Genomic DNA, 20,219 nt, shown 5'->3' with positions numbered 1-20,219 from the left:
TCAGATCCGCAGATGTTGGCAACATTAGCAGCTCTGCACCGGGGTGACTCTGGTCTCAGCACACAGGTCCTCAGTTTGTAGCAGGCAAGTGGGCACGCTGGAACAGAGGTGCACACTCTCCAGTCTCCTTGCAGCAAGAGGAAGTTTTCTTTCTAAAGCCCAAGTGAAAAACTGTTCCTTTCCACTCCTCTAAAGAGTCTATATCTGGGAATTGTAATCCATCACTCCATTTTATGGAAGATCCTCCTCCCAGGGCAACATTTACCACAGTTTCGATGTGGCCTGCAAAGTTTCCCAGGTCCTTCGTGCTCACCTCCTCCCTCAGTTGGATGGATGCTGAACGGCATTGAAAGACAGTATAGGAGTCTTATATACTGTAGGCACACAATGCAGCTGCAGCACAGTGTCTTTATAGTTGCCCCCCTCCTGCCAGCTAAGCACCTGGCTACATTAGTACATAAGGATCACTTTACCAGGACATCTGCATGAATGAATGGTGGTAATTTTTAGTTTTATTTTAACTATAGAAGTGTCGTATCCATCAGATTGCTCCATCAGAATAGGCAGATGTGATAAATCGTATTATCAGTAAACAAAACCAAACTGAAATTCCAGCAATTACATAAATTGCATAGTTTCATAAAATTGGCATTTTATCTTTTTTTACTATATACATAACAATCAGCTAACTGAATAAACAGTAGTAAAAGTGACAGTATAAATATATCTCAAACGGTCTTTTCTGGGAATGTATAAAACATCCAGAGCAACTAACACTGCAGTGACCATTTAAAAAATGGACTGGCGGTGGTTGGTTGCTCTGATCATCACACTTCAAACGTTTTCCTCTTCAAAAAGTTCCATGGTTACACTTAAAGATGGTGGCTATGACAATATCATAATTGCAATTCACCCAGGACTGCCTGAAAATGCTCAACTCATACAGCAAATCAAGGTAAACTTCAACTTCCAATATGTAGTACAATTGTAGTACAATTTTGTACTATGTATAAAAATGAGCAAATACTACTTTGAGATTGTCGCATGTGCTTTGTCGTAGCAGAGTTGCCAACTCATTATTTTCTTTATGAAACATATTAAATTACATGAGTTCAGCGACATACTCAAAGTAGTGTTTCGATTTATTTAAAGGGTCAGGAGCTTTAGGCACTGGTATAGACTAGAGTGGTTTGTGAGTTACTGAGGCCTTGCTCAGTTTTTGAGTATATCATTTCAGCTAGATAGCTCAAGATCTACTTACCAGTTTGACTTGCAGATTTTACTAAAGTATGCCTTTGCTTATATTTTTTTTTAGTCATACATTTATTTTTTGCCTAAATCAGTTACAATTTATATTTAAAGAGTCAGTCTACCCAACACAGATATTTCAGTTTTTTTGTAAATGCTGAAGTAATAACAATGTATGTTTCTTCTGTTGGGAAAGAGACAATTAAGTAGCGTCCGTGATACTTTTTATATTTGCACTAACATACAATTTTTCAGGACAAGCTTTAGGGATATGTCCCCTTATTCTAGGTCCCAGCAGTAATATGAAAAATGTATCACGGACAGTACTTAATAGTCTTTGTTGCAAGTCCACTAATACGGCTGCAATCACCTCAAGCATTCTGTTGGGAGGATCATTGTCTTCGGGTCTACACACCTGCTTTGACCATTATGGATTTTTAATTTATTTTCAAAGAGGGAATGCAGTTGGAGGAAAGGTGGTTTAAACACCCAAATGCTCCAGTTGGTCAGGAACACATTCAGTACTAATAAAATGTAGTTCCCCTCCTGGAATATTCAAGACTTTTACTGACTCAGCCCAACAAGTTGCACCTATAACTAAAATATCACTTTTGGGCAAACCAAGCCTTTAAATAGAAAAGTGTTTTACAGAAAGTGAATTATTCATTCATTAAAAAAGACCAAGAGGAGTTAGAATTAGGGGAGAATGAGTTTTTAGAAAACAAATTAATAACCTGGGGACGGAATGACCATGTATATGTTAACAGAAGAGCAGCAGATAGCAAAAGAGGCAGGATGAGTCTATACAAAAATAAGATCGACTGGATTTGTTAAAAAATGTATATTGTAATATGATCTTTCTAAGCTTTGTAGCATTGCCTTACTTTTCCCAACCCTAGGACATGGTGAATGAAGCCACACAATATTTATTTAATGCCACTCAGAAGAGACTTTTCATCAGGAGCGCCAAAATACTCATTCCATTGACCTGGTCTAATCAGAACTATACCAAGCGAAGGACAGAGACATATGACAAGGTAAGAAAGAACACCATTGTCTGTTGTGAGCATCAATGCAGATAAATATTATTGATGGGCAGCAGTTGTAATTGTTTCTTGAAACACTTCAGCCTCGGAAGGTTTCACTCCCTTAATGACCATGCTATTTTTTACAATACGGCACTACGTTATTTTAACTGACGATTGCGCAGTCATGCGAAGCTGTACCCAAATAAAATGTATGTTCTTTTTTCCCCCATAAATAGAGCTTTCTTTTGGTGGTATTTGACCACCTCTGGTTTTTATTTTTTGCATTATCAACAAAAAAAGACAATTAAAAAAAATATATATATATTTTTTACTTTCTACACCCTGGTAGCTCATTGAGAACTGCAACTGATGAAAATAAAAAACTGTAAGCGCAAATATTTGTGTACATGAAGTAATATAGCATGCAATATGAGAGCAATAATGGCTCAATAGTTCATACAACAACAATTCTTAGGGTGAGGTGGCAGAAGGCAGCTCTGTGAGCAGATTGAGGAAGGGGGAGAGACACAGGAAGGGCCAACCTGAGTGTAGTATATGTACGATAGACATGTGCACACTCAAATATTTTGTTTCGGAATTTCATTGTTGTCCGAAAAATAAATTTATTTAGTTACTTCCGGAATTCATTTTTATTTATTTTGTTTAGTTAAAAAAAGCATTCGTCTGGAAATCCAAAATAATTAAGGTTGAATCTATCTTTGAAGGCTTATGGTGTCTGTCGAATGTTCTAAGAAGATTCAACGGAGCAGCTAAACTGTACGACGCCGTAATCATACATTTACAGTCGAATGTTCCGCCTACAAGCTATAGTAGAATTCTAAAGTTGTATGACACTAGTAATAATTATATTTATTATTTATTTTTATTATTATTATTATTACTAGTCAACCAACATTAGAATTCTTCTATAGCCTATGCGCGGAGCATTTGACCATAAATGTGCACTCACGGCGACTGCTTCGTCAAATCTTCATGTTGAATCTTTTCTCTCTATGTTGAATAATCTTCAACCTTTTTTGCTATTGTCTCTATAATGTCGAATCTTTTCTCTCTATGTCAAATCTTTTCTCTCTATGTAGAATAATCTTGGACTAATAGAGCTAAGGTTAGGCACATTCGACCACAGGTTTGATGGACACAGATCGCTATTGTCAGCATCATGTCGAATCTCCTATCTATATCGAACTGTTGTCGCAACGAAAGCAAAAATAAAGCATTTGTTTATGTCTGATCTTTTGGTTTTTGGAGTCTGCATGTTCGTTATCGTTTGTTAAAACAATAACAAAAATACCCCAAATTCTGCCAAAAATGCATTTGGGTGAAAACTAATGAACATTTCTAATGTACGAGCATCCACAGATCTGGCAGATGACTGGGGGAGCCTCAATCCATCCTGTGGCCTCTTTTATTCAGTTATTTCCCCCTGGTGTCTCTCTGATTCCTGGTGACATCATCTCCCTGCGCTGCATGGTGGCCCAGAAGGACTTCCTGGTGGCCACAGGACGGATTGAGGCTCCCCCAGTCATCTGCCAGATGCGTGGACGCTCGTTTTGGATGCCAATCTACACCTGCAGACACCACCATTTACAGATGACCAAAATAAAATACTGCGCTATCTGTGAAACAAAAATTATTGAAATTCATATATGAATAAATTTAAAAGAACTCTGCTGCAACTTCATGTGAGACACACACAATAACATACAAAATTAAAATACAAGTTGCATCAATTGATAGTGAATAATCAAGGATAGTGCCTTGAATATGTGACACATACACAAATTAGTAACTGTGCGACCTGTGAAAGGAATTATTAAATGCTCCTATACAATGGGTGAAAAGATCACTGATTAATCCAAGACAGGTGAAAAAACAAAAAAAGTCCATGTGTTGAAGATGCTAATTCAATGTGATCTTCCACGGTGGCACAAAAACGAAACACCTCAGAAAAAGTGAAAAAAGTAATAGTGCCTCCACCTCTATACATACTGCCTCTTACCAGCTGTAAATGATCTTCTGTTACGGGAGATCAGATGCGCCTATGGCTTATTGCCTCAGGTCTCTGTACTGTGCACCAAAGCTCCCAAGCATTATCACAAAATGGATAGCCTCACATACACATGTATTCAGAAGGTCCCCATGGAAAGATAATAAAGGCTTGCATAGTGTAAATCCTAATTTTTTTTGATTAAAAGAATAAAATTGAAATTACAATGCAGTTGAAATAAAATGCCATTAGAAATCGAGCCGGCCGCCTCTCGAACGCAGCCAGTTGCTTCCGGGATCGCCGTACACATGGTGACATCAGCACATCACTGCTACATGTGTATATGAGACAAAAAGTAGATAACTTTCTGTCTCAATGACAACATCCTCAAGACAGTGGAGGGAAATTCCTAATGGGGAACAGAAAGCAATGAGCACTGTCAGCCTTCATCCACCCTTCTAAAATAATTGTTTTTATTGTTGTTGTCTCCCTGCTGTAGATGATTCCTTTCACTTCACTAATGGGGACACAGGGGCCTGGGAAAAACGCAGCTCAACCACACATTTTTACCCCCCAAAAAAACGCACATTAAATGAAGCCTCATTAGCAGTGATGGCGAACATTGGTGCCCCAGATTTCCCATGATGCTCCACTACACTACAGAGTACCTGAGCATCATGGGGAAATGTCATCACTGCCTTAGGGCCAGTTCACACCACATGCAGTCCAGTGCGTAACTTTTCTGCATCAAAAATGCATGGAAAGTAGATTATATGGTTTTCAATGGCATAGTTCCCACCAGTGCTTGCAGTTCCAGTGCTTTCCAGTTCCAAAAAAAAATTTAGAACATGCTGCATTTTTCCTGACTGTGTTGCAATCGCTACATGTTGAGTAGACTGTGCTATGGGCGCAAAGTGAAGCATCATGACCGTGGCATGTAAACACCCACGTCTGCTGCCTATTGCAGCTTAAGGGGGGGGGGGGGCAGTTGGTGGTTGGCAAAAGCACAGCTAAAACGCACATTTTTACTGCTCAAAAAATGCACTTTAAATGAAGCCAAAGAGAAAATTAAGCTCTTCAAAGTAGAAAATAAAACCTTACTATACGACTTAAGATAAAGTGAGCATTTATATTGCTCCTAATATAATTAGTAAAACTTCAGATGTTCCAGATGCACTCAGGTTGGTGGCTCCAGTTTTAACTTCAGTGGGACCGAAAGGGCTAGTGATGAGTGTAATCACCCAAATGAGCGGGCAGTCATGTGAGCACCAAACGGCACTCTGAAGTAAGCTATTATACCGCATAATTTATAAATGACATCCACTGGGGAGCTTACTGTTATATATCAGAGGGACCTATAGAAGAAAAACTCTTTAGTGCAGGAGGAGAGGATCAGGGAGTTGACAGGCAGGTAGGGGGGATGAGGACAAAGGGAGACACAGACACAGCAGAACAGGGCTGCGGAAGATGATGGAGGCACATACTGTGACCACAAAGTCAGGGCTCAGTATTCCTGATATATCGTGGACAGCGTACAGGGGGCAGTGTATAGCCAGGCAGGATCAGCCAGGTATTACAGGTGTTATAGGGGGCCAAATGACACAGCACAAGCACTGTGTTGTATAACAAATGACGGCTACAGTGCGGATCTCCTTTTCCGGGACGACGTCAATAGACGTAGTCCCGTGTACGAGCGGCCTGCGCGCCCCCTGAGGGGCGCGCGCGGCGCGCTCTGTGATCGTCGAGTCCATGAGACTCGCCTGATCACCGATCCGTGCAAGGGGTCGATCCCGACCCCTTATCACGTGATCAGCTGTCAGCCAATGACAGCTGATTATGTGATATAACGGAGCCGGTAATCGGCTATTATTCCTCCTCGCGCTGACAGCGCGAGGAGAAAAAAAAAAGCCGATCACCGGCGGCCGTGATCGGGACATCAGTCCCGATCACGGCCAGCCCTGCTAGCGCCCACCTGCCCCCTGCCAGTGCCCACCTGCCCCCTGCAGTGCCACACTTATTAAAAGTAAGTGCCCCGTCAGTGCCACCCAGCAGTGCCCAAAGTGCCACCCAGCAGTGCCCACAGTGCCACCCAGCAGTGCCATCCACAGTGCCACCCACAGTGCCCACAATCTGCCTCAAAGGTGCTGCACCCCAGTGCCACATATCCGTGCCCATCAGTGTCATCTACCAGTGCCCAGCAGTGCCGCCCATCAGTGTCCAGCAGTGCCACCTATCAGAGCCACCTATCAGTGCCACCTATCAGTGCCCATCAGTCCCATCTATCAGTGGTACCTATCAGTGCCCATCCGTGCCACCCATCCGTGCCACCCATCCGTGCCATCTTTTCTGTGCCCATCTTTGCCCATCAGTGCCGCCTTATCTGTGCCTATTAGTGCCGCCTTAACTATGCCTATCTGTGCCCACCAGTGCAGCCTATCAGTGCCCACCAATGCAGCCTATCAGTGCCCACCAATGCAGCCCATCAGTGCCCACCAGTGCAGCCTATCAGTGCCACCTAATCAGCGCACTTCAATGAAGGAGAAAAATGACCCGTTTGCAAAATTTTATAACAAACTATTAAAACATGATTTATTTTTTTTTGCATCTTTTTTTGTTTGTTTAGCAAAAAATAAAACTCCGAGCTGTAACTAAATACCACCAAAAGAAAGCTCTATTTGTGGGAAAAAAATGATAAAAATGTCATTTGGGTACAGTGTTGTATGCCCGCGCAATTGTCATTCAAAGTGCATCAGCGCTGAAAGCTGAAAATTGGTCTGGGACTGAGGGGGGTTTAAGTGCCCAGTAAGCAAGTGGTTAAGGGAACCTCGGGTACTGCATAAGCAAAACACTTTAGCACCATTATATCCTAGAACTAGATTCTGTTGTAGAAAATTGAGCTCAATGTTATATAGGAACTAGATTAGAGGCTCAGTGGATCTCTGTTCTGTTGACCTCATGAGATATAGCTGGCACAACAAAACTTTTCGACATAATGGGTTGATTTACTAAAAGAAAATTTGCTTTGCAAGGAAACTTTCTCTCTGCTGGGGAGCTGTTTCTTAGTTTATTGAATGTGGTGAGAATTCACTTTGCCAAGAATACCCAAGGATAAACATGGAAGAAAAAAAAATATTTTTGCTTTCATATGATTGGATGATGGAAGTCAGCAGAACTTCACCTTATTTACTAAACTAAGGGAAAACTCCCTTGCAAAATTAACAGCCTATATGTCTTTATTAAATCAACCCCTTTGAGTGTCCCATGTTTATACACCTGTAATTTTCAAGAGCTGCTCAGACCATTTCTACCAATGCATCCAGCTACCTCCTATCTTTAAGTTGCAATCAAACCAGTAAACGTGGTAATTTATCCAATAGTGAAGCACTGAAGGAATCCTTGTGTGGATTTCTTTAGACATTTCTGCATAAATATGGTTCATTTAAAGCTGCAGTCCAAGCAGATATTTAAACCTTAAAAATGATTAAAAAAAATTACATTGCAAAAAAGGATTAAAATGTTATATCTTAGTTTTTCTTTATATAAGCTTCCTATAGTTCCAGAGGTAGAACTTAAAAGAGAGGGACAGTACTAGTAAGCTTTTAGGTTCTTCTAAAATGCACATGTCTGAACAGTCATGACTGTCATGTCTGTCAATATAACACAGGTAGCTTGCATGGAGGAAGAGAGGGGAGTGTCATGAGTGACTTGTCCAGTGAGCAGAAAGGGGTGTGTCTTGGACCTAGCTATGCTGCTTAATTGCACTAGATTACAGGACAGGTCTATGCTCTATGGCAGGAGTGTCTAGATCCCAAAACTAACTGTACAGAAGTACAACTGCTTTTTTTGTAAGACAGCGTACCTATATGTATTTTAACTTTGTTTTTTTTTCTGCTTACCTGGCTCTGCTGACTGGCACTGGCACCAGAATTACTAGACTTACTGAACAGAGTTACAAATCTTTTAACAGATAGAACAGTTCACATACAACGATTACATGAATTTCTATAATCAAAATGACATGTGAAAGTCTATGAATGAGTCTGATTCCCCCTGTTCAAATAAAGCCTTTTATTGCGCAAAACATTATATTGGATAAAAAAGTCCACAGCATGAACAAAGGCCGGTTATATGTTAAATGATACCAGTCTTTAGAAACAACTCATTAAACAACCACATCAAAAATAATATTTGAAATTATTCAAAAGGAATGTATTAAAGGAAAAACAAAGGTTTGTACTGGGTCCACATAGCAAATTAGGTTCGGCCACCAATTTCAGGGATCTGTGGTTTGTCATGTAGTCATGAAAAGATTACAGTAAACTGCATGTTAAAATTGATTTGATATTTTTTAAAACATGTTAAATGGATCAGCTGGATATAAACAATCCTATCAATAATAATTTATTAAAGAATACAATCAGCAAATAGATCCACTAGGTTTTCTGAAGTCTTAAAAATAATGCTTTATGATTAAAGAACGTGTAAATCCAAACACTAAAATAACATACACAGTTTAACTTGCTAAAGTGCATTAAAATCATCCTGTACGACAGTCTAATCAATCCCCAGTCCAGTCACTATGTGATAAACAGTCTTTTAAAAGCCTGAGTCATCAAAATCCTCATTTATTTTTGCTTTAAGCCCCATACACACTATCAGATTTTCTGCTTATTTTTTTCTTAAGATTTACCAAAACCATGTAGTGCAAGGGCCTGCCTGATTGCATACAAATTGAAACTCCTAAGGTTTGACCTCATATTATATGATTTTGGTAAATCTGAAGGAAAAAATCAGCAGAAAATCTTATAGTGTGTATGGGGCTTTACACGCTTCCCCTTCCAGACACTACAGCTCACAGGAGGATTTCAGTAGACGAGGCAATACTGCCAATCCAGAAAGCAGTGGGCTGACTAGATGTTGCCAGATAGGGATGGCCGAACTGTTGGCCTGGCAGTCGGTTCGCGGCAAATTTTGCCTGTTCGCGATTCGCCCGATCGGCGGACTATTGCCGCTGTTCGCCCGGCGGACTTATGTGTTTACAATGTGAAAGAACTTTGACCCATGATGACACATCCATCATGAGGTACAGGACAGCCAATTGAGACATTTCAGCACATGGACAATTGGACATTCCCCCTAACTTATAAATATACCCGATCCGGCGGCCATTTTACATTCTTTCTTCTGTCACTATAGGGAGAAGTCGCTGTGTGGAGCAGGGAGAGACTGTAGTGACACAAATTGCTAGCAATTAGGTCCACAAAAGTCCTTTTAAGGACTGGTATGGTATAGGAGTAGGACAGTATATAGGGTTGAGTGAATTGCTGGGCTTGTAAATTCAGCAGCCTGTCTTTAGTGAGTGCAGGGAGTGACAGGACGCTGTGTGTAGCAGGGAGGGACAGTCAGTTTAATCATTAGCTGTTACTATTAGGTCCACAAAGGTCCTTTTAAGGACTGGTATGGTATAGGAGTAGGACAGTATATAGGGTTGTACACGTATAATATTCTTTCTTCCAAATATCGAAAGAATATTATACTTGACTGCTGCCCTATTCTGCAGCAGTCCTTTATCAGTATAGGGACTGAGGTACAGTCTGCTCATCCCTAGCTACTAGTTCCACAAAGGTCCTTAAGGACTGGTATAGGTCCACAATATATAGGGTTGTGGTGCACTACTGCTGACTGCTGCCCTATTCTGCAGCAGTCCTTTATCAGTGTAGGGACTGAGATACAGTCTGCTAATCACTAGCTAATAGTTCCACAAAGGTCCTTTTAAGGACTGGTATGGTATAGAGTAGTACAGTATATAGGGTTGAGTGAGGTACAGTCTGCTAATCCCTAGCTACTAGTTCCACAAAGGTCCTTAAGGACTGTTATAGGTCCACAATATATAGGGTTGTGGTGCACTACTGCTGACTGCTGCCCTATTCGGCAGCAGTCCTTTATCAGTGTAGGGACTGAGGTACAGTCTGCTAATCACCAGCTACTAGTTCTACAAAGGTCCTTTTAAGGACTGGTATGGTATAGAGTAGTACAGTATATAGGGTTGAGTGAGGTACAGTCTGCTAATCCCTAGCTACTAGTTCCACAAAGGTCCTTAAGGACTGTTATAGGTCCACAATATATAGGGTTGTGGTGCACTACTGCTGACTGCTGCCCTATTCTGCAGCAGTCCTTTATCAGTGTAGGGACTGAGGTACAGTCTGCTAATCACTAACTACTAGTTCCACAAAGGTCCTTTTAAGGACTGGTATGGTATAGAGTAGTACAGTATATAGGGTTGAGTGAGGTACAGTCTGCTAATTCCTAGATACTACTTCCACAAAGGTCCTTATAAGGACTGGTATAGGTCCACAATATATAGGGTTGTGGTGCACTACTGCTGACTGCTGCCCTATTCTGCAGCAGTCCTTTGTCAGTGTAGGGACTGAGGTACAGTCTGCTAATCACTAGCTACTAGTTCCACAAAGGTCCTTTTAAGGACTGGTATGGTATAGAGTAGTACAGTATATAGGGTTGAGTGAGGTACAGTCTGCTAATCCCTAGCTACTAGTTCCACAAAGGTCCTTAAGGACTGGTATAGGTGTACTATTTGGTGTGCAGTATATAGTTGTGTAATACACGTATAAAATACTTACACATATAGAAAGCATAGTATAGTGCGTTTCCACTGTGCAGCATTGTGACTTCTGAGCGGTTTTGCAGCGATACTACAAAGAGTGACAAATGCAATCAAATAAAAAAGTATTGTAACTGGTGTGATAGACCAGTGGCCCCCAAAAACAACAGATTGAAGCGGGGTGTTATATACCTTCTTCCACATACATACTGCACTTCTCTAGAGACTTTCGTCACAGGGTCATTTAAAAAATGACAGGCAGAGGAAGAGGCAGGCCCTTCCGCAGGGGTGGTAGGGGTAGGACAGGAGCAACAGGCTTGAGCCAAAGTGGGAAATTGCAGAAGGTGCGTGCGATTACGTCAAAGGAAGCACCAGACTTGGTTGAGTGGCTCACTCAGCCTTACTCTTGTGCACCCTCCTCATCCTCTCGATCTGCACCCTCTTCTTCACTCTCTGCTTTGTGCACCCCCAAAGACACTACCACCAACACCACCACCACCACATACCTTCCGCTTGAGTCACAGGAATTATTTTCCGATCCATATCAAGACATTTCTGATGCGCAGCCACTCTTGGCATTGGATCAGGAAGAGGAGGTAGCAACAACCGCCACTCAGCAGTCTGACGACAGTACCCAGATCAGCCCAAGGAGGAGGTTGGTCCCCGGTGTTGCTGCCTACTCTGAGATCTCTAATTATAGCGGTGGGGAAGGTGACATCGATGATGACGTGTCTAGTGATGTCACATGGGTGCCCACAAGAGAGGAAGAGGAGGGGAGTTCAGAGGGAGATATGGACCAGCAGATAGGGAGGAGAAGCAGGAATAACTTACATTGCACAGGAGGGACAAAGCAGACTGCTAATGTATCAGGAGCGAGGCATCGACCATGTACGGTCACATCTGGCGCTCCCAGGACGCCGGCACATGGCTCCGCAGTGTGGGCTTTTTTTATCGTGTCCGCTGCTGACAATAGTGTTGCCATCTGCAAACTTTGCAGTCAACGCATAAGTCGCGGTAAGCCCAACACTCACCTAGGGACGGCCGCCTTAAGAAGGCACATGAGCTGCCATCACCAAGCCCAGTGGGAGCAACGGAACACACAAAGCCACACTCCAGGCTCTCACTGTCCAGCCTCATATTCTACTTCTCCTCTCTCCTCACAATTGTCCTCCACTCCACCTTCCATCACGCCATCCTCACGTTTTTCTGCAAAAAGGCAGGCTTCCGTGGGCCAAATGTTCGAGTGTAAAAAAATTATGACGTTGGATAACCCTCTTGTTCAACGGTTGACGGCTGGCTTGTCAGAACTGATAGCCCGCCAACTACTGCCATATAAACTGATGGACTCGGAGGCCTTTCGAAAATTTGTGGCCATTGGAACACCACAATGGAAGGTCCCAGCAAGGAAGTATTTCTCACAGAAGGGCATCCCAGAGCTATATGGCCATGTTCAGCGGCAAATGAATGTATCTCTGGCACACAGTGTTGATGACAAGATACATCTGACCACAGACACGTGGTCTAGCAAACACGGGCAGGGAAGGTATATCACTTTTACTGCCCACTGGGTGAACCTTCTGACGGCCGTCAAGCATGTAACCCGTGGCACCCGTGTAGATTTGGTTTTACCACCACGGATTGCATGCAGGCCTGGCTCTTCTTCTCCTCCTCCTCCTACTCCATCATCCTCCCTCTCCTCCTCGGCTGACTCCTCCTTTTCCGCTGCTAGCATCTCTCGGAGGAATTCAAGTCCAGTAGACCATGTATATCTCTATAAACTATTTTTTTTAATTAAGCACACAGACCTTCTTTCTACATTTGTCTCACTTCCTTGTACAAAAAAAGCACACCGTACTATATTCCCGCACCCTCCTGTTTGAAGAGGTTGAGCGGTGTCATGTTTTTGGGGCCCAGCAGCAAGTTGCTGGTATCAGTGCTGCTGTTAGTGCTCTCTATCTCGGTGCTGGTGTCAGTGTTCTCTATCACGGTGCTGGTGTCAGTGCTTTATGTCACGGTGCTGATGTCAGTGCTCTCTATCACGGTGCTGATGTCAGTGCTCTCTATCATGGTGCTGGTGTCAGATCACTCTATCACGGTGCAGGTGTGAGTGCTCTATATCACGGTGCTGGTGTCAGTGCTTTATATCACGGTGCTGATGTCAGTTCTCTCTATCATGGTGCTGGTGTCAGTGCACTCTATCATGGTGCAGGTGTCAGTGCACTCTATCACAGTGCTGATGTCAGTTCTCTCTATCACGGTGCTGGTGTCAGTGCACTCTATCACGCTGTTGGTGTCAGTGCACTCTATCACGGTGCAGGTGTCAGTGCTCTATATCACGGTGCTGGTGTCAGTGCTTTATGTCACGGTGCTGATGTCAGCGCTCTCTATCACGGTGCTGATGTCAGTGCTCTATATCACGGTGCTGGTGTCAGATCACTCTATCATGGTGCTGGTGTCAGTTCTCTCTATCACGGTGCTGCTGTCAGTTCTCTCTATCACGGTGCTGGTGTCATTGCACTCTATCACAGTGCAGGTGTCAGTGCTCTATATCACGGTGCTGGTGTCAGTGCTTTATATCACGGTGCTGATGTCAGTTCTCTCTATCACGGTGCTGGTGTCAGTGCGCTCTATCACGGTGCAGGTGCCAGTGCACTTTATCACGGTGCTGGTGTCAGTGCACTCTATCACGGTGCTGATGTCAGTTCTCTCTATCACGGTGCTAGTGTCAGTGCACTCTATCACAGTGCAGGTGTCAGTGCTCTATATCACGGTGCTGGTGTCAGTGCTTTATGTCACAGTGCTGATGTCAGTGCTCTCTATCACGGTGCTGATGTCAGTGCTCTCTATCATGGTGCTGGTGTCAGTGCACTTTATCACGGTGCTGATGTCACTTCTCTCTATCACGGTGCTGGTGTCAGTGCACTCTATCATGGTGCAGGTGTCAGTGCTCTATATCACGGTGCTGGCGTCAGTGCTTTATGTCACGGTGCTGATGTCAGTGCTCTCTATCACGGTGCTGATGTCAGTGCTCTCTATCACGGTGCAGGTGTCAGATCACTCTATCACAGTGCTGGTTTCAGTGCTCTATATCCCGGTGCTGGTGATCATCTCCTGCACCCTCTTCTTAGCCTACCCTGACCTTCCCTCTCCTCCATTGCCTTCATGCCCTCCTGAGTCCTGAATTGTCAGAATTTCCCATCTAAAAAAAGAATGCTTGTAGTTGTCGATCCCAGATTCACTTCATACATGTGTTATGTCAGTGGCCATGTGGTGGGACTATGTGTGCACAGCTAGTAATTATTTTGTGGCAGGAAATATGACCTGTAGGTTTGTAAAGTTCGCCTGCCATTGAAGTCAATGGGGCCCACCACGAACTTTGCGTTTCGCGAACTTTCGGCCGTGTTCGCGTTTCGCATTCGCGAAACGTCCCGTCGGAAGTTTGTCCATCACTATTGCCAGATTCTGATTGACAGTCTACAGACTTGTGAGTCAACAGCATCCCGCCCCTGCAACATTTTCTCATCCTACTGTAGTGTAAGTAGGCACAGCCTATGTAAGAGTGACAACGCTGCTCTGAATTCAGGAGCAGTGCAGCATTGTTGCCACCCCATCACAGGAAGCTGCATTAGGTAAACTTTACTGACAGGATCAATAAATATTTGTTGAACTTTGTAGGGGGACTAAAAAGAAAGCCATAATAATAAAGTGCAGTAGCGCATATTTTTTTTAAGGGAGGCCAAACATTTTACATTAAGGCTGAACTCTGAAAACAAAACAAAAAAATGTACATTTAGGAAAACCAGGCTTCCAATACTGCACTCTCATTTGGTACTGGTGATTGGAGCCTGAGAAGGAAAGGCCATACAGTGATTGCATCACTGGGCTCAAAGTAATGTATTCAGCCATACAAATGAAACAACATATCCCTAGGTACAAAATAGGATACAGCTGGCAACTCAGTAATATCCTGTTGCAATTATACTTATTTAGCTTAAAGGTGAGTACAGCATAAGTATCTCTCTTAACAAAAAACAGAGCTGCTGTTATAAACTATGTTATAGTCTTATATAAAAAAATAAAATAAAGTGTTTTCTATGTGCAAATATTGTGAGAAATGACCACAAGTGCAAACACACAACTATAATGGAAGTATAAATATAGAAAAACTAATATCACAAACATAAATTATGAAAAAAACAATCAGCTGCAAAATAAATTACTTCCTCCTATAACAGGGTAAATGTGTGAAATCCCCAGTATATGTGACTGCACAGCTGCTGAAAACTTACAGTCATACACCACACCAAATTCAATATTGTTTTCTAAATAGTACAGCTCTGTGTCTCATTAAATAATGTGCATACAAAATTTATATTAAACATTTCATGATGAAAAAAATATTTTAAATAAAAAAAATGAAAATGTAAAAAACAAAAACAAAAAAAAAACAGTTCATCTGTGTCAATGCTTCCAAAAGAATCACCGCTGTGTGTTCATCTTCAAAAAAGGACCATTATCCAGTGCACACCTCCACCAGCTAAAGTACCTGCTTATCTCAAAGATGAATGGAAAAGCATAGACAAATCAGTCTACTGATGAAGGCCAATGAGATGCTGAGACGCGTTTAGAGGGGAGGAGCCACATTTTTTTATTGACGTTTTTTTGGATCATGAAATGTTTAATATAAATTTTGCATGCACTTTATTTAATGAGACACACCACTGCACTGTTTAGAAAACAATATCACAAACAGCCCATTTATTGTCTTAGTGTCTGTGTTCATGAAGACATATAATCTGGATGAAACGCATTGAGACGGACACAATACTTTGAAACAAACAAAAAGGAGAAAGACAAGTGGGACTTTGTATGAGGCATGCACCCTGGAGATAACATAGTGATAGTCAATATGACAGGTACCCAAAATAATATATAAAAAGAACCAAAGACGCTGCATATAAACATCACATGACATCAATTGGCACTAGAAGGTTTAATTGTAAAAAAATATAAATAAATAACAAACATATTATCATAGTTCATATTATGAATATTATAAAAACCCAAATTCATCAGACAGAGGTCTCTAATATTGTAAAATATGTAATCAGCAACATGATCAATTCATACTGTAAATGCTGTAAACAACAAATTCATTCAGGGCAAATCTCTATGACAATTAATTATATTCCAAATTTAGTTACATATAAAACCAATTGATATATAAAGTCATGTAGTGTTATAATTGTAAACATAGGGAGGCAACTATTTGGCTCACAATCCCATAGTAAAACAACGAATTGGTTCATATTGTAAACCTTTATAAGTAGTCACATTCACCACGACGTGTCTCCATAATAAATAGTTCCAATCATAGTTTGTTGGTACAGTCCAGCTGATATATAGAATAAATAGAGGATGACAATATAATGTAGAGGGGAGAGCACCTATTGGCTCATAATGTAAAAAGGGAGGCATCTATTGGCTCGACGCGTTTCGTGGCGACTGCCACTCTTCAGGAGCAGGTATGAAGTGGGTGTCTATAAATATTAAGAAACAATACGTTGGACAAATTATAACTTGTATGCCGTAGATCTATTAAGGGGGAGAGGAGAGGAAGAAAAAAAGAGAGGGAAAGAGGAATAAAACCCACTTTTCCAAGACTACTTACAGGTGATTCTATACGTTGGGGCATAAACATGGCAGACTGGAAACCGGACGAAAGGACATCAGCCCCACGGGAGCTGAGGTGGACTACCCAGACACACAGCGATGGAGTTCCAATAATAAACACTAGTCCCCACAGGCGTGCCATAAGAGGGGCACGCCTGTGGGGACTAGTGTTTATTATTGGAACTCCATCGCTGTGTGTCTGGGTAGTCCACCTCAGCTCCCGTGGGGCTGATGTCCTTTCGTCCGGTTTCCAGTCTGCCATGTTTATGCCCCAACGTATAGAATCACCTGTAAGTAGTCTTGGAAAAGTGGGTTTTATCCCTCTTTCCCTCTCTTTTTTTCTTCCCCTCCTCTCCCCCTTAATAGATCTATGGCATACAAGTTATAATTTGTCCAACGTATTGTTTCTTAATATTTATAGACACCCACTTCATACCTGCTCCTGAAGAGTGGCAGTCGCCACGAAATGCGTCGAGCCAATAGATGCCTCCCTTTTTACATTATGAGCCAATAGGTGCTCTCCCCTCTACATTATATTGTCATCCTCTATTTAGTCTATATATCAGCTGGACTGTACCAACAAACTATGATTGGAACTATTTATTATGGAGACACGTCGTGGTGAATGTGACTACTTATAAAGGTTTACAATATGAACCAATTCGTTGTTTTACTATGGGATTGTGAGCCAAATAGTTGCCTCCCTATGTTTACAATTATAACACTACATGACTTTATATATCAATTGGTTTTATATGTAACTAAATTTGGAATATAATTAATTGTCATAGAGATTTGCCCTGAATGAATTTGTTGTTTACAGCATTTACAGTATGAATTGATCATGTTGCTGATTACATATTTTACAATATTAGAGACCTCTGTCTGATGAATTTGGGTTTTTATAATATTTATAATATGAACTATGATAATATGTTTGTTATTTATTTATATTTTTTTACAATTAAACCTTCTAGTGCCAATTGATGTCATGTGATGTTTATATGCAGCGTCTTTGGTTCTTTTTATATATTATTTTGGGTACCTGTCATATTCACTATCACTATGTTATCTCCAGGGTGCATGCCTCATACAAAGTCCCACTTGTCTTTGTCCTTTTTGTTTGTTTCAAAGTATCGGGGATGGTCGTGCTTGGTTTTACCCACCTTGCGCTTCATATAAAGTCCCACCTAGCTGTTTGGTTTCTCCGGACACAATACTTTGATATAAGGATATAGAAAAGTTCATAACAACAGCTCAGCTTTTGTTGAGAGATTTTTAAACAGGAGTATATAATTAATAACTTTTTTTCAAAACCCGGCAGCTGTCATTTTTTTTCCTCCCACAATGGATTTTTTTTTGTATACTTAGTGGATTTTTTTTTACAACTTTGTTGGCATGGGAGGTCACATTCTTATTAATATCACAGTATAAATATGCTTACATGTTTTGGGCCTAAGACCCTAATCATAGCATAAGCCTGGGCAGCATTTTTCACAGTTTCCATGTGGGATCCCGGTAAGAGCGCTGCTTTTTTAAAATGTTATTTTATACAACATATTCCTGCCTGGAGACCGTCCTTCGATTATCTTACACTTATACTATACTCTATACTTTCCTTATCCATTGCTTACTTGGTTGTTGGTGCTCTCCTTCATTGTCCATTGCACTGGAATGTGGGCGCACCCTTGGTGTCCTCCAGAACAATGCAGGGCTGCTGGTTCAGCATTGTACAGAGTAATGTCAGATTGCTGCTTCAGGGGATCAGTCATACAAAGGAGGAAGCCTGTGGAAGCAAGCAATAAGTATACAACCTTAAAGTGGAATTCTGCAATAACCCTAACTACTCTTAAAGTTCTCCCATGCCCCTCCTAACACCTATACTTGCTAACCTGTGAAGGAAAGATGTGCATACTTACCTATTTCCAGGCCGCTCCAGTCCGGTCACTATCTCTCCCTTGTGTCAGCCAAAAGGGGCTACATGGGAGAGGAGACAGAGTACTCCAAGAACAACTGGTAATGGCTGGGAGCGTGACATTACACATATGCTTCAATGGCCCGTAGGTTGTCAACATCCCCTCCTCTCCCCTGTAGCAGTGCTGACTGACTCAGAGGAGCAGGATCATGTGGATTGCAAAATGTGTAAGTATACACATCTTTGTTTCACAGGTTAGTAAGCCTAAGAAAAATTAGGGTTATCCCAGAATTCCACTTAAATTATCATCCCCTAAGCCAGACCTGGGAAAATTGTGGCCCCAGGACTGCATCTGACCCTTTGGCTGTCCCTGCGGCCCACGATGCCTCCACTGTCAGCATGCCTCTCTGAGCCTGTTAGTGAGGAAGCTGACAGGCTCAGAGAGCCATGCTGATAGATGTCTGTGTGGAAAGAAGCAAGAAAGGAAAGAGCTTAAGAAGCTGATCAGTACAGTGAGGAGGCTCTGTTCTGGTAGGAGAGCATTTCCTAGGAGACATCCTAATGCTCTCCTGGCACTCTGCCACCTGGCCAAGTTTTAGTTGTGTTAAACCCCAGGAGTCATGCACCGTTCTACTGATTTCAGGCTCTTTCCTTCCAGTCACAGTGCTTGCAGCTCTGCCAGATAATTATCTCCCTGAGCCTGTCAATCACACAACCGCACTCAGAACAGTAATTAATGAACCCCTGTGCCTGTCAGCTCCCTCACTGCTTTTACCAGCCCGCCCTACACCAACATTGTGACTAGGAGATCAGCAGAGAACATTTATTTATTACTGCTTCTAATAATTGTAAGTGCGCACATGGTGTCATGTGACAAAAATAATTTTCAATATTTTTAAATTGACAGCTGTTAGTTTTAATCCCTTTACTGGGTAATATATATATTTTTTGTACATACTTATTAGCTAAAACAGTTGGGGGTTTATTAGTGTGATAGACATTCAGATAACAAAAAATAGTTGGTTACATTTGGTATGTTAATAGTAGGGAGCTTTGTATATGGTTTGCCAGTACATAAAAAAATCTGAAACTCTCATTAAATAAATATCTGGTTATCCTACCATGAAGGTCCTCATTCGGAAAAACGTCCTCTTTTAGGGTAACCACACTCTATACTTTTCTCCCAGTTGTGCTTCTGTGTTGTCACCATGTCATGCATTCTTCTAATGGTGGATATAAGTGACAACTCACAATGCACAGGTATGTAGTGTCTTATCATATACTTTTTTTAATTACAGTTTTTAAACATATTTTACTATTTTTTTGCATACTTTAATTTAATCAGAGTAGTTCAGTTTCACTATGGTAACACTGTACTGCCCTGGGTACTGCTCTAGGGGGGGAATCAGGGATTTTATTTTATTTTTTTAGCACTTTGTTGTTATAATAATGATCATCGTAAAAGAAAAGTTTTCAACTGTCATGAATGGTTTAAATTCATGACTAGTGATCTGTGATTGGCTATAGCTAGTTACATGGTACAGGGTGCTGTGATTGGCTCAGGTACCATGTGATAGTTGTGGGCCAATCACAGCATAGGAACCACTGCTGTTATGAATGCATTTGGACAAAGCAGTCGTGGGAGGGGCACACAAGCATGCATGTGGTGAGGGATGTATGGGTACGTCACTTAGCCTATAGCTACTGCTCATTTGCAGTATATGTACG

The 20,219-nt window shown here is 41.7% G+C and overlaps 1 protein-coding gene across 1 annotated transcript in view; it reads left to right on the top strand.

The window, feature by feature from the left end:
• The first annotated feature begins 762 nt into the window (after positions 1-762).
• The window catches only part of LOC143928228 (calcium-activated chloride channel regulator 1-like), an 82,833-nt gene continuing 63,376 nt past the window's right edge, over positions 763-20,219 (top strand). Inside the window, exons 1-2 of the mRNA XM_077452978.1 lie at positions 763-955; positions 2,148-2,285. Coding sequence (XP_077309104.1) covers positions 797-955; positions 2,148-2,285 — 297 coding nt within the window. The 5' untranslated portion in view covers positions 763-796. The remainder of the gene's footprint in view (positions 956-2,147; positions 2,286-20,219) is intronic.

Source organism: Lithobates pipiens, unplaced genomic scaffold (assembly GCF_037356315.1).
Source record: "Lithobates pipiens isolate NorthernLeopardFrog02 unplaced genomic scaffold, aLitPip1_a1.2 Scaffold_23, whole genome shotgun sequence".
NCBI classification, from domain to species: Eukaryota; Metazoa; Chordata; class Amphibia; order Anura; family Ranidae; genus Lithobates; species Lithobates pipiens.
The sequence above is the reverse complement of the archived record's forward strand: the minus strand, read 5'-3'. Positions and strand labels throughout refer to the sequence as shown.